General features: G+C 36.2%; 1 protein-coding gene across 4 annotated transcripts in view; it reads left to right on the forward strand.

Moving 5' to 3' along the window:
- ACOXL (acyl-CoA oxidase like) overlaps positions 1–16,268 on the forward strand; it is a 495,343-nt gene that overhangs the window by 141,539 nt on the left and 337,536 nt on the right. For all 4 annotated transcript variants that reach the window (XM_031950986.1, XM_031950985.1, XM_031950987.1 and 1 more), the window contains exon 10: positions 4,248–4,282. In XM_031950986.1, the coding sequence (XP_031806846.1) occupies positions 4,248–4,282 (35 nt within the window). The remainder of the gene's footprint in view (positions 1–4,247; positions 4,283–16,268) is intronic.

Genomic DNA, 16,268 nt, shown 5'->3' on the forward strand with positions numbered 1-16,268 from the left:
TGGAGGAGAATTGATTGAGTCTGGAAGGAAGCCAGGTAAATAAAAAAGCAAAGAAGGAAGACTGAGCAGTCTAAGCCTAGGACATAGCTACCAAAAAGGCATGGAATTAGGAGATGGAGGATTATATAGCTGGGGTACGGAGTATGCTGAGGGGAATGAAATGTAAAAAGATCCGAAAGATAGAAGTAGCTTAAATGATGTGCAAAGGACTTTGCATTTGAGCCTGGAGGTAATCGGGAGCTGCTGGAGTTTATTGAGTATGGGAAGAGGAAGGTCAGACCTTCACTTTAGGAAAATCACTATCAATCAGATTCAAGAAAGATTAGAATGGGGAAGAGATGAGAGGAGGGAGACTGATTAGAAGGCTGTTTCAGTAGGGCAGGCTTGAAGGGGCGAAGATTGAACTAGGCTGGTAGCCCTGTGGGTGAACAAATGGGGGCATAAGTATTATTAGAAATGACAACATTAGGGGAACTTGGATGGTGCAGTGGAGAGACTACCAGTCCTGAAATCAGGATGGGAATTCAAATGTGGCCTCCGGTACTTAACACAGACTGGCTGTGTAACCCTGGGCAAACCAATTCCCTCATTTAAAAAAAAAAAGGAAAGAAAGAAAAAAAAAATGAAAAGATTTGGCACCAAATTAGATATTATCAATTAGGAGTCAATGTTTTTGAGTGAAACAGAATATGTTCAAGAGAACTGGGGTGTCTCTGTCTCTCTCTGTCTGTCTCTCTCTCTCTCTCTCTTTCTCTCTCTCTCTCTCTCTCTGTGTGTGTGTGTGTGTGTGTGTCTATATATGAGTGTGGAGCCCTGCAAATTTTGTGCAAGTGAGCCAATGTGTATTCTAGAGAGAGTATGTCCTAGGACAAGAATGGGAAAGGAGTTGTATACTTTCTCTGTCCTATGTTAACAGGCAACACAACATCACAAGACATATGAAAACCAGATTTATTATAAGAGAAATGAAAATGCATGTGGAACCCAAGGAGTTCACAGTCTTTAAAAAAAAAAAAACTCCAAAGAATTAGGGTTCTTCCCTAGGGTCATACAACTAGTAATTGTTAAGCATTTGAGACTACATTAGAATTCAGGTTCTTCTGACTCTGGGCTGGTGCTCTATCCACTGATCCATCTAGCTGCCCTGAATTCACAATCTTTACAGAAGTTTGTGTTTTTATGACAGTACAACAAAAGGAAAACAGGAAGGGGCATGGCCTGGGAAGGGAGAGAGGTGCAGTAAACCCTAGCTTAGGGGAGAAGCAAAGGGATGGCAAAAGCACCATGCTTTTCTCTTGGGAATCATGCCCTTCACACTTAGCACCCCCTCCCCACTACTGAGTGATACCAATTTGGATGCTGATGAAGACTCTGGTCAGATTACGGTTTATCGGAATAGCTCATTCATGAACTCTGTAATCTCCAAATGGGAGGAGAAAGAATCTGGGAGTCAGGAGGCAAGAAGACCTCCAGTACAATGCGTTCCATTGGGAATGATGAGGTCATCACAAAAAGTTGTTTTCTACAAGATAAAAGGAAATTCTAGAAGAGATTTCCTTAAAGCTGCCTGACCAATAATATATGTTGTTGTTGAGTCATTTCAATCATGTGCAATTCTTCATGATCCCTTTTGAGTTTTCTTGGCAAAGATACTGGAGTGTATGCCATTTCCTTCTACATCTCATTTTATAGATGAGGAAACTGAGGCAAATAGATTTAAATGACTTGCCCAGGGTCACACAGCTAGTAAGTGTCTGAGGCTGGATTTAAATTCAGGTTCTTCTAAGTCTAGGACCAGCACTCTATCCATTTGCTGCCTTGTTGCCCTGCTGTTTGCCAAACTGAATTCAATGTGCCTATTCCCCCTACTGCTGGTGCCTCCCCTCTGAGATTATCTCTTACTTATCCTGAATATATCTTGTACCTATATAGCTATTTGCATGTTGTCTCTCCCATTAGAATGTGAGTATCTGATGGACAGGGATCCTGTTTTTGCCTTTCTTTCTATCCCAAAGTGTATTTCTTGGCTTCCTATGGGCTATCTTCATTCATCAAACCAATCAGATAATTGTCAAGTTTCTACTTCACTCTCTGCCATGTGGGTTGTTTCTTTGTCTCTCTTCCACTTAGCACAGTCTTAATAATAGCACTTAATAAAGGTTTGTTAACAGACTGACTCATCCAAGGACTTGCTTGGGTTCTAGGGTGGAGATTGTAAGCAGCTGTTTAATGGTAGTCCTGGAGAGGGGGATCATACTGCCTGTGATTGGCTGAATTTGTTGAGTTCAGCCACTGATAAATAGACAAGGGATGAACAGTCTTTGAACATGACAGAATTTTCTTGTTGCAAAATGTATTCTAGAAACCAGTACAGAAAATAATTATGGAAACGCAAAGGTATAAAACAGCTATTTGGGAGATAGGGTATAGACCTTGAAATTCATAGATATAGTAACTTCCTGGATAAAAATTCTGTTGATGTTGAATGGTGGTTTTTCTGCAGTGTACATTCTTAGAAAGTCTTCTAAGAACTGAAAAGCTAAGTGATTCCCTGGCTAATGCAGCTAATATAGTTCAGCATTGGGATCAGAGTTTGGGACTTCCAAGGCCAGTTTTCTATTTATTTTGTAACAAGGGAATGAAATCATTGTATTATGCCCCTAAGAATGGGTCAAAATCTATTATTTAATCCAACTTTTCTCTCTGCCCCATTTTATAGAAGAGGAGGATCATGGTAGCATATATTTGGCTTTGGAAGAGGTGTTAGATTAATTTAGTTCAACCCCTTCATTTTACAGATGAAGGAACTCAGGACCAGATAGGTGAATTTACTTGTCCAAGATTACGCAGGTTGTAAGTAGCAGAGCTGGAAGTTGAATTTGCAAAACCACTGACTTTAAATCCAAGAGACAGCATGGCATGGCAGACACAGTACTAGACTTAGGGTTCAAATCCCACCTCACACACAAGTAATCTAACCTCTCTGAGCCCTAACTTTCCCATGTATAAAATGAGAAAGTTGGAGTAAATGATAAGACTCCTTTCAGCTCTAAGTTTTTCAGCTTCAAATTCCTGATCCCATGTTAAATAACTTGTCTAGTATTTTATAGCTATTAAGTGGCAAATTCCCCTTGGATGTGGGAAGAACTCTTCTGTAGCATTCTTAGCAACGTAGTTTAGTTTCCTTCTGAGTTAGAGTAGCAGCTCCTTGGAGGGTAATCAACAATCTTTCTAGGGGAAAACTCATTCATAAATTGAAAGATTTACTATAATATAGTGGTTAAGTCAGCCTATATATCCTTCCAGTGCCAAATGGAACACAATTGCAAACTATAAAATTACTCATCATACGGATACTCTACATAAAGTTATTTGCACTAGAGAAGAGAGCATCTCACTGCAGGACTTGGCAATTCATAGACCTGTACATCCTACATATTCAAACTCTTTGATCCTTTTTTTTTTTTTTTTTTTTCAAACTTCCATCTGCCTCAGAGACAACTTCTCACCCAAGATCCTTTGTTTCTCATACATAAATGCTTGGGATGCTCTAGCAGGAGAGTCAAAGGGAAGTGAAGATTTGATAATTAGCCAGTTAACATGATCAACATTGACAGCCTGACTGGATGACCCCAGAGTGCATTTCTTGACCCTGTGTTAGCTGTCTCCATCCATCAAACCAATCAGATAATTGCCAGGTCTCTACTTCACTCTGTGCTGTGTGGGCTGTTTCTCTGTCTCCCTTTAACTTCAAGGGGGAATGCTGAAGGGAGAAAGAAGGAGGGAAAGAACTAGACCTAAAGGCATTTGTAAACTTTTATGCTCTATCAGCTTCAGATCATCATGACCCCTTCCTTTACTGGGCCAGTGACTTGTAATGTGGAACAGTCTGGAAATGAACTTTGGAAACATTTAAGTATGTGGTCATGGGGCCTTTTGGCTTTTTCTGTTTATTTGTTTAAAACTTAAATGTCTTTTATTTTGGAAGCTATCATGAGGGAGACCTTCACTGTACCCTTTAGGCTTCTTTAGCAGCTTTTCAATCTTTAGGATTTCCTATAAATGTTGAATTTATATCAGAGAAGCAACATGCAAAATATCTAATCTAAAAAGAACTGAGAGTTGTGCATTTTGTCAGGAATAATTTTTTCCTCAAAAGAATTGACTATATAACATTCATTTATTTTGAATTTAAAACATCTTTGACAACATTTAACTTGTTTTTTTTTCTCTCTCTTTAATTACAGCTTGGTCTGACAATAGCCATTCGCTATAGCCACAGGTAAATGTTTTCTTCTTCTTTTAAGAGGTAGCCCCACCAATTTATAGTATTTGCATTTGATAATGGTATAAATATTTTATTGGCATTATTATGTAGATATTTGACAAAATGGGCCAGTTAACAAAGTAATTATAGGCACTGCTGGTTGATTTGGTGCTAGGTGCAATAAAAAAAGTTAGATTTTTGGTTGGAGGATCTGGATTTGAATCCTTAGTTTATCTGCTACTTATTACAGATATGAATTAGGCAAGTCACTTATTCTCTTTACTCAGAGCTATAAAGAGAGGTAGTGTATGGGTAGAGAGCAGGTCTTGGAATCAGAAAGACTTGGGTTCAAGTGCCATACAAATACTATCTATTTGATTCTGGGTGGTGATTTAACTTTTCAGTGTCCCCAGGCAATACCCAGGCAGTGTACCCATAAGTTATAGAATAGTGGGACATTATTCTCACTGGGAGTTCCCTATACTAATGAAATGATAGGTTAAGACTCCATCCAAAACCACTCAAAAAAACCCACAAGAAAAGAAATTTGCTGTCTATAAAAATTAATACTCATAGATTTCTTCATTTTTCCTGGGCCCTCTACCTATGCAGATTGTTCCAAAAGTCTTAGTGCTGTTAGCATGTGAAGACTTTTGGGACACTCAAATGTGTTTAATTGAAGAAATCATTTCCTCCTCTCAGCCTCAGTTCTGTCCCCCCCCTAGTGATTTAGTATTGAATGTTCTCAGATTATCTGTAATATTTACATATCCTTTATCTATAAAGGGAGAGTTCTTTCCTTAAACCTATTTAGATAATGTTTAAGATCTTTTTGTTAGAGGTTGATTGAGGAAGGTAAGAGAAAAGACTAAGAAGAAGTTTGTGATCACAAGGTAAAGAGTTTCATTTTTGATTCCTGTCTTCTCTGGTGCAGCCTGACCTCTGAAGCTGGGTTAGCAGATATGTGTTACAAGATTGAGTGGGAGGGTAGACACCAAAAACCAACTTTATTCTGAGCATACTATTAGAAGTTGGTTTTCAGGAATTTCAGATCTTCAAAGAACAGCCTCCCCCTTTGCTCTTCCTCCCCAAGCCCATAGACTTCTTTATTGATTCTCACATTACCAAATGTTATATGGGTACAATGGCTAGAACACTGAATTCAAACTCAGCTTCAGATACTTACTAGCTGTGTGAGCTTGAAAAGGTCCATTCTGTCTGTCTCAACATTTTCTTCAATTGTAAAATAGGGATTCAATAGAGGATGAAATGAAGTGATATTTTAAGGCTTTTGGAACCATTCTTGGCACCTAGTAAGAGTTTAATAAATGCTTGCCTCTTCTCTCCCTTCCCCACTTTTCTTTGCATTTTGAATACCTTATTCCTATTCTCTTTGCTATCCCATCATGCCCCTGCATTGAAAAGGAAAAGAAAAATAGAACTATTTTAACAAAAATCAAAACAAATGACCATATTCATGTCTCATTCTGCATCTTGAATCCATTGCTCAAGAGGTAGGTTCCTTGTCAATCTACTAGAATCTTGCTTGGTCCTTGCATTGATCAGAGTGCCCAAGATTTTCAGAGCTGTTCTTATTCTTTGTGAAATATCACATTTTTCCATATTGGATCATAAACTCTTTGAGAGCAGAGATTGGGTTTTATGTTTGTTTCCCTTCAGTTCAATTTAATCCAACAATCATCTGTTAAATATCTACTGTGTGCATTGTATGTTGTTAAGTGTTGTAGATGGACAAAGATAAAATTTAAAGAAAACATTTTTACTTTGAGAGAGCCTACATTTTATTTGAGCAATGTAACATTTGAATACATGAGTAAATATAATAATATTTGAGGAGGGAGGAAGCACTAACATCTAGAGGGATTACAAAAGACTTCCTGTTAGTGATGGCACCTGAACTGCTCTTTAAAGGAAAATAGGGTTTGTCAGAGGAGGAAGTGATAAAGATATGCTTTCTAGACACATGGGAAAGCTAGAGCAAAAGCATGAAAGTGGGAGATGGAATTCCAAGTGTAGGGAATAGTTCGCAGTCTATTTTGGCTAAAATACTAGGTGTGAGTATGGTGAGGGGTAATCTGAAATAGGATGAAGTCAGAATGTAAAGTTTTAAATCTTATGGTGAAGAGTTTTCATTTTACCCTACAAAAAGTAGGATACCACCACAGCACTTGGGATAGTTCTTTGCATTTAGCCGGTGCCCTTTGAATAGATTTAAAATTACACTGATTCTAAATTTTTATGCTACATTATCCATATAATTTCTAACACAAAGTTCATTCCAAGAAATGCTATGGCATAAACTCTAGTTTGTTTATGGCATAAAATTCTAGTAAGGAGTGGGGTTGGGAATGGGTTTGTTATAGTGACCAAATGAGATGTAAATCAAAGGAGGTACCAAAATTAAGAGCCTAGGCAATGGAAGATGATTAGATCATTAGCAGTGATTGGGGTAAAGGGGGAGGTGAGCTTTTTGAGGAAAAATGGTCAAGATAGGAGGAAAAGCTCAGTGTAAAAAAATTCTGGGCTATACTCATCTTTCACTGTTCTCCTAGCCTCCTATGCAAAGCTACAAGAACATAGATGAGACCAGGTTACCTCCAAAGCAAGTGGTCCCCAGTGCAGTAATGTGGACAAAGGCACATTTGAGGATGTCACCAGTTTTCTTCCTAAGTATGATAGAACTAAAGACATATTGCCACTCATTTCTAGTGCTTTGTGCAAATAAGGCTCTTAATAAATGTTTGTTGAATTCACCTTCCATTCTAAGTCAATGAATCAAGTGTACCTCCCCTCATTTCTTTTTTTTAAATTATTTACTTTTACCATTAATTTTTTTTAAATTTTGAGTTCATCTTTCAGTCTTCTCCCTCACTCCTCAAAAAGGCAATCAATCTAATATAAATTATATCTGTGAAGTCATACAAAAGATATTTCCTTTTTAGCCATATTACAAAAACAAAACAAAAACAAGAAAAAGCAAGAAAAATAAAAAAGTATGTTTCTAGCCTATACTCAGAATTAATCAGTTTGGAGGTAGATAGTATTTATCATTATGGAATCCAAGATGAATTGGAATTGTTTAGTTATTGTCCTGATAAAAATAGCTAAGTTTTCCACAATTGATCATTGTTGCAATACACCTGTTACTATGTATAGTGTTCTCCTAATTGTGTTTAACTTCCGTCAAATCAGTTCATATAAGTTTTCTTAGGTTTTTCTGAAACCATCTTGCTCAACATGTCTAATAGCACAATGGTACTCCATTACAATTATATACCACAAGTAGTTCAGCCATTTTCCAATTACTACCACAAAAAGAGTTAGTATAAATATTTTTGTACATATAGGTCCTTTCTCCTTTGCTTTGATCTTTTTGGAGTACAGACCCTGGTAGTGATTTTACTTCTGTGATCTTTTGTATTTCTTGTTTGTTCATAATTTTTCCTCTTATCCATAGTTCCAACAGGTACATTTTTCTATGCTTCCCTAAAATGCTTATGATATCACCCTTTATGTCTGAATAATTTACCCATTTTGATCTTGCTTTAGTATACAAATAGAATCTCTACTTAGTTTCTGACAAAGTGCTTTTCAGTTTTCCCAGCAATTTTTGTCAAATAGTGAGTTCTTGACTGAAAGCTTGGATCTAGATAATGATGATCATTTACTACCATGGTCATTATGGTGCTCTATCCATTGTGCCACCTAATTGCCCCCCTCCCCCAGTAAATTGATGTTACTTATCATTTTAAGAAAAACTCCATTTATCTTTAGGTTTTCTGGCGTTTTGAATAAGAATAGGTATTATAGTTTTGCAAAAGCTTTTTCTGCATCTATTGATATATTCATTGATATAATCATGTAATTAGGTGGCATAGCAGATAGAGCACAGAATGTAGAGTCAATAAAACTAATTTTCGAGAGTGTGCATATAGACACTAGCTGTGTGACCCTGTATCCTGTTTGCCTCAGTTTGCTCATCTATAAAATGAACTGTAGGAGAAAATGCCAAACCACTCTAGTATCTTCACCAAAAAAAAAAAAATCATAAATGAATCATAAAGAGACATGACTGAAAGAACTGAACAACCACAAAAATTGAGATAATTATATTATTTTTGGTATTTTTGTGATAGACATGGTCAGTTTTGTTTATCGTTTCCCCAATATTGGACCAACATTGCATTCCTGATATCTCACTTGGCCATAGTATATGACTTTGTGATATATTGTAATCTCCTAGTCTGTATTTCATCTGTAACTTTTTCACCAAAATCATTAAGGAAATTAACCTATAATTTTTTTCTGTGCTTTTACACTTCCTAATTTAGATATCAAATTCATTTATGTCATAAAGGGAATTTGATAGAATTGCTTTTGTATAAATTCCTTCTGTACAATTTTTTTTCCAAATAGTTTTTAAAGAATTGGGATTAATTGTTTCTTAATTGTTTAGTAGAATTCATTTGCAAATTCATTTGGTCCTGAGGCTTTTTTCTTAGGTGGTTCACTTATGATATATTCAATTTCTTTTTCTAAGACCTATGTAAGTATGCTATTTCCTCTTTTGTTAATTCAGGCAACTCATATTTTTGAAAATAATCATCCAGTTCACTTAGATTGTAAATTTTACTGACATATATAATCAGGCAAAATGACTACTAATAATTATTTTTCATTTTTGATACTTGCAATTGGATTTTCTTTATTTTTTAAAAATCAAATTAACTAATGTTTAATCTATTTTATTATTTTTTAAGTTTTGTTTATTAGTTCAAATATTTTTCTACTTACAATTTTATTAATCTCTTTTGATTTTCAGTTTTTCCATTTTGGTATTTGATTGAAAACTTTAAAATTTGTTCTTTTTTTTTCTAGTTTTTTTAGTTGCATGCCCAATTCATTAATATGCTCATTCTCTTTTATTGCTGCATTTATTTAGAGATCTAAATTTTGTTCAAACACTGTTTTGTATCTTGCAAATTTTATTATGCTGTCTCATTGTCTTAATGAAATTATTGATTGTTTCTATCACTTGTTTTTTCCCATTCATTCTTTAGAATGAGATTATTTGGTTTCTAATTATTTTTTAATTCATTCTTTCATAACCCTTTATTGAATGTAATTTTTGTTCCTATATAAGAACAAATATATATATATATATATGTATGTGTACACATATTTATTAAAAAGATATATTTAATATTTCTGTTTTTCTGAATTTGTGAGGTTTATATTCTAATACATGATCAGTTTTTGTAATGATGCTATGTACTCCTGAGGAAAAGGAGTATTTTTTTTTTCTATTTCCATTCATTTTTTCCCAGACATTTAGAATTTTTGATTCAGTGCCATTTAATGCCTAGGTATTTAGTATTGATATTTTATTATCTCTGCCTTTTAGTATGGTGCCTTTTGCTTTTGCTTTTGCTTTGTCTGAGATCAGAGTCACTCAAACAGAGGCAAAAGGATATAAAACAGAGTGGTTTTGAAGATCAAGTGAGATGCTCTCTGAAACATGATTTATAAATAATAAAATGCTAAATAATTATAAGTTATATCAATTATTCTCTGTGTGTTTGGAGATCAAAGGCTTAGGAATGAAAAGACATTAGAGGTCATACAGTGCAATCCTTTATTTTGCAAAAGAGAAATTGGGGCCCAGAAAGAATAAGTATCTTGCCCCAACATCACATAAGGACCAAGGGGATAGATCTGGGATTTGAATCCTGGCCCTTGGACTGGCAATCTAATACTCATTCTACTAGATTACATTGTCTTTCTGTCACTGCCATTTTACCAATAAAATAAGTAAGCCTTTTGCTTCTTAAGGATGGTTGGTTCTAGAGAAATATGTGCTTTACCTGATATGATGATTTCACTTTAAGGTCTAGCCATCTAATCTCTGATCCAATCAAAGCCAAAAGGAATGTTGTAGGAGGTTGAGCAGATGGAGGTGGTAGAAATATCTCATGCTGAGGAATCTGCTATTAACAGCTGTGCTTTTATAAGAATTTGTGGATAATTCATTGTTGTTTATTATGTTTTTTTAATGATTTTTGTGAAGTCATTTTCGTAGAATAGATTTTTTTTCTTGTATTTGCATTTTCCACTGCTTGGTTTGAGGGTTTTTCTGTGTGGAATTCATACTGTGGGTGACAATTTGGTATCCCCAGAATTGCCCTTTGCAGATAAAACTCTCAGGGCCTCCTCCACCCACACAGTGGGGAAAGATTTCCTGGTGTGTGGGTGTTTTTTTTCTCTTTTTTTTTCCACAAGGTTTAAAGATAGGTTATATGTTCTTACTCAAAAATTTAGAGAAACTACTTTGAGAAGCAGAAATACCTAAAGTAAGTACCTTGGAGCAAAAATGACAGCAATAGAAAATAATAATTAATGGACTAAGAGTTGGGCATTTTATCCTTCAGGTTAACTTCTGATGTGATATTGGAGAAATTCTGTTAAACCATTGCTTTGGGATGATATGGAATGTTGATATCATAATTTTGGGGTGAGTACTTATTAAAACAAAATGAGCTAACCACCTCTTAGCCCCCAAATCTAAGAATGGTCTTTTTCATAAAGGGAATAGACATGGCAAATTTTAGTTTGGTTTTGTCAAAATTGAATTGACATTTATGAGGTTCCACCTCTTGCATCAGTGCCTATGCCTATCTATATGTTTTTCTCAAGCAGCTGATTTATATCAGCCTCTCTCAGAACCAAAGAAAAGCAGATTAGCTAACCCCGTTAGCTTTGAAACCTAAATCTCATAGTATTCCAGTGTAAACAAAATTGAGAAGAGAATATAAACTCCTGGAGAGCAGGAACTGTTTTTCCTTTTGTCTTTATAGCTCCAGTTTCTTGCATAATGCTTAACATGCAGTAGGTACTTAATAAATGACTGCTGGATGAGATTTAGTTCTTTGGGTTTGTACCAACCATTCTTACCCCCTTGCTTTGTAGAAAAAGAAAACTTTGGAGTAGGATAGTAGACTGGTGATCACAGAGGCAAGAGAAGTAGAGGCAGAGTGCTTTCATGCCAGGAACTCTGGTTCTTGAGTCATGAGGGACCCGAGTTCAAATTCTCTCTTTGACATCAGCTGTGCTGGGATCATGGCCAAGTCACTCAAATTTTTTGAGCATTTCCTACAAATATTCCATTCTGTAACATGTGGATTATTTATATATGTGTGTGTTTGTGTGTATACTCACAATACATACATATATACACACATACAACATACACACTGTGACACCTACCTTACAATGTTGTTGTGAAGGGCATATGAGAAAAGATGTATTCTTCATATAAAGTTTTGTGAACTTTAAAATCCTGTATAACTGTAAATTGTTATTATTAACTTCTGCTTTTCTCTTACTGAAGACTGTTTTTTGCCATTCTCTTGGTCCTTCTGGGATATTGGGATGGAGAAGTGTTGTACCTTTTGCAAAAGTTTGGTAAGGTTCTTTTTGGATATCTCAGTTATGTGACTTACTCTCTTCCCCTGTTAGGAAGAAAGCCAAATCCTGTTAGTATAGAGTAATGTGAAGTCAGAATCTATTGTTAATTCATCCATCCTATCTCCAATCTAGTTAGTATCTTTAAAGTCACAATGCAAACTCTGTCAGCCATAATTGCATACAAAAAGGACATTAGCTTTCCCAGACTACTTCAATTGGCATATCTTTAGATAGGTCTGGAACCGGTCTGCCAGGTGTATCTTCCATCTTACTCTCTCTGACTCTCCCTCTTGAGTTCCTGCTTTTGCATCCAAAAAATCCCTTAGGCTATCTTTCTCCTATAAAAGATCTGCTTATGATGATCTTTGTTAAGTTCTCTTCAGGGTTCTCTTTCCCTCCTCTTAATGCTTTCCCTCTAAAGGTATCATTTCCCTTACTCTAGGTGACTCTGGTCAGTCTAACCTGCCAATCAATGGCTTACTCCCACCTCCCAGAATATTTCCTTTCTCCTGACTAATAATGAGTTCCCTTAGGGAACTTGTCTTTTTTCCTTGCTAACTATATGCTTCCCAACTTCTTTTCATATTTGCCACTCCTGGTGCCTATTTTATCTCCTAATTTTGTCTGTAACCTATTCCCCTAAATAAACCTGACTTTTGCCAAAGATGATGGCCATTGAGAATTTGTCACGTGCTTATTTCGAACTAGATACTGCTATCTTGACCTCATCATCAGCACCCAATTTGATAGTACTTTTTTGATCGCTCCCATTCCTGCTCCTTACTTCTTCATCTTCTCTCCATTCAGCTCTTGATAGCACTATTCCTGATGGTCCAGATGTCTCATTAGAAGTCTGGGCTTTGAGGAGAGACCGCTGGGGGAGGGAGCAAATTGAAAACAGCTCTTAATCTGTCTCATGAAGGTTGCCTGAACCGTTTGGCCATCATCCCTGACTGGGGACATCGCTTGCATGCCCACCTCTGAAAACAGAGACTCTGAGAATTAAGCAGTTTTAAGATCAGTTACTCTGAGAAGTGGTCTTGAATATGCTCACGCTTTTGTCTTGAATGAACCCAGACGGCATAGTGAAAAGTGATGGGGTCATGGACTTTAGTGTACTGATTTAGATTATGAGCTAAGTTTGAAATTCATAAGCAATGCAGAACCATTTATTGAATGGATATGTGGCTGTTGAGAAAGGAGCTGTCTCTTTAAAATACAAAGGAAGTGGAAGACAAGTAACAGCATTAGAGTATATAGGATTTTAATTTTGAATGTGGTTGGCAAATATCTAGCGACTTTTATTTTGTGCTGGTTTGATCTCTTGGAAGGCAGCTGGAGTACACCGCTCTGGCTCTCTGAGTTCTGTGAAAATAAACAAAGATGCCTTTCTGTGTCCCCCCCTAACTCCCACCCCCTACTCTAAGCAAAGGAATAGCTGTCACTGGCTTTTTTTCTCTTCTGTTCCCTTTTCCAGATGTCATGGGGAGGCAAAGAAGCAGCCTTAAGTACAGGGTATCCAAGAAATTATTCAAGCTTGACTGTATCAATCACCTGAAAATCACTCTGAAATTCCCTTCTTGGACCACAATCTCCTGCCCTTTTACTTCTCCCACTCCTCCCCTTTTCCCATAATCATTCTTTGCCCTCTGGTGACCTTTAGTTTCTAAATTTCTTCCTGTTATCTAAGTCTTCCTTTTTATGCCTCTCTACAAAATCATCTTAGGGCTTGATAATTTTAAAACTAAGCGATTTTAGAGGTTACTTTCAAACTTCTCATTTTAGAGATTTGGAAACTGAGGCTTGCAAAGTGAAATGTCTTGTTCAATGTTACCCAGGGAGTAAGTGACAGAACTGCAACTAGTTTTATGGTAAGGCATTTTAATAACTTCCTCTCTCTTATGGTTGAATCTCCAGATCTTTCGATTTAATCTCTCAGCCAATAAACATTTATTAAGTGCTTGTTCTGTGGCAATATGGCTAACCTGTCAGTCAATGGCATACAATGGAGGATACAAAGAAAGGAAAAAATACTATTTGCTTTCAGTCTAATGGGGAAGACAGTATTAAAATAGCAATAGAGAAATAAGATATACACGTATGTGCATGGGTGTATGTGTGTGAATGCTCGTATATACACACAGAGACACTATAAATACCAAATAGAAGATTTTGTTTTCTATTGGGTCCTGGAGGTGATAAGGAGTCCCTGGAATTTCTTTACTGGGCTGGATGATGTGCTCAGACCTGTTGTTTAGAAGGAACACTTTGGCCACTTGAGTGGAGTATTCAGTGGCAGAGAGACCATAAATAGGAATGAGATGATGGAGGTCCTCAACAAGGGGATGGCTAGTAGCAGAAGAGAGATTTTATGAAGGGAAAATTGACAGACTTTGGCAACAGATTGGATTTGGGATGGGTGGGGTCAGAGAGCAAGAAATCAAAGAGAATTCTTAAGTTGGAAACCTGGGTTCCTGAAAAGATGGGAGTACCCTTAACAATAAGAGAGAAGTTAGAGAGAGGGAAGGGTTTGGGGAAAAGATAATGAGTAGCATTTTGGAGATGTGTTTAAGATATTTACAGATTGGGGAAGCTAGATGGCTTAGTGAGTAGACCATTGGCCCTGGAATCAGGAGGGCCAAGTATAAAAGTATAAAATTGGCATTAGATGCTTAACACTTCCTATCTGTGGAGCCCTGAGTAAATCCCTTAACCCCAATTGCCTCACCAAAAAAAAATGTTTAGATTATCCAGTTTAAGATGTGAGATGTGAGACTGGACCAGGATAGCAGAGAGGCTAGGTCTAGATAAGTAAATATGAAATGATAGTTGAATCATTGAGGACTGATTAGGTCAAGTGAAATAATTCAGAGGGGGAAGACAGTCAGGTCTGTTAAATGAACAATCCACAATAACTCCTACCTTTGCCCTTCTGTAACCCTTCTCCTGAAAAGTCAAAACACTACCAGAGGAAGCCCCCAAACAGTCCGTATTTGAGTGTGCTATAAATTTGTACTGTGTTTCCTTTAACTGGGCCAACTTTGCTTCAGAGAAATCCTTTGATTCCTTTTCTATTGTATACTTATCACATCCCTCACAACAGTGACTTCTATCTTTCCTTTATACCCTTCCCTTAACCTCCCAACCTTCATCTCTTTCTTCTTTTAACAAATGACCACACCAGAAATGAACTCCTGTTTTTCTCTTGAATCCCCAGCTACTAAAATCCTTCTAGGTTTCTAAATTTTCTCTTCTTTTCAGTTAAGTCTCTCCTCCTTCTTGCATCCCCATTTCCCAACAGTTGAATGTGGTGCCTTATTCTTGAAATCATTTATACCCCTTTGCCTGGACTTTTTTCTTGCATTTATCACATTCATATCTCACAATTATATATGTATATATATTTTCTCTTTCTAATTACATTGCAAGTCCTTTTGAAAAAAAGACATATTATATCCCTGGTGTCTGGCACAATGCCTAGCACATATTAGGTTCTTAGTTAAATGTTTGTTGAATTGAATTGAAATTAAGTCTTTTTAGAAGTGATATTTCTCTAGCAACATAGCAGATAAGCTGCTAATCTCATAGTCAGGAAGATCTGGGATCAAGTTCCAAATTCTTTGAATTACAGGCTGTGTGACCCTAGACAAGGCATATCACCTTTAGACAATGTACTTTAGGCAAATTTTGAAGACTAATTTGCAGAGAAGGTACAGACCTGCCTTGGTAGAAGTAGTCATTTATAAGGATATACAATTACATCAGTAAATTACAGATTCCATCCTATCCTTGTCCCTCTTTTAATCACAATCCAATTCATCTTCAAAGAAAGCATCATATTAATAGAATATCTAGAACCATAAAATATCAGATCTCTGGGGAATATTAAAGATTATTTCATTCAGATTCTTCTTTTTTTATTAATAAGTGAGCAAACTGAAGTGTAGAGAGTTTAAGGAATTTGGCCAATGTCACTTAACTAGTAAGCTCACAGCCAAGATTAGAACTCATTTCCTAACTCCCCATCCAAGTAATTAACTTTCAGAGTTTTCATGGTACCTATACAATTTTTTCCATATTTGTAAGGCTGATACTAAGTAAAATGATGAAGTAGATAAAGTTTGACTTTAGGCCCTTTCTGCTTCTCCTTTGATTTCTTTCTTCTTCCTCATCCGTGCCTTCATGCTGTCTTCTTTTTAAATAGTATATTTTTTCTGATTACATGTAAAGATGATTTTTAACATCAATTAAAATATTTTTAGTTCTAAATTGTCTCCCTTCCTTTGAAAACCCCCTCCCTAACATAATAAGCAATTTGATAAAGGTTATGTGTATGGAATCATTTAAAACATATTTCCACATGTTGTGAATGAAGAAACAGAACAAAAGAAAAGAACTACCCAAAAAAGTGAAAACAAAAAGTAATCTTTGATTTGTATTCAGACTCCATCAGTCCTTTCTCTGGATATGGATTGCATTTTTCATCATGAGTCCTTTGGAGCTGTCTTAGATGATT

This window comes from Sarcophilus harrisii, chromosome 2 (genome assembly GCF_902635505.1).
Source record: "Sarcophilus harrisii chromosome 2, mSarHar1.11, whole genome shotgun sequence".
In the NCBI taxonomy this organism is placed as follows: Eukaryota; Metazoa; Chordata; class Mammalia; order Dasyuromorphia; family Dasyuridae; genus Sarcophilus; species Sarcophilus harrisii.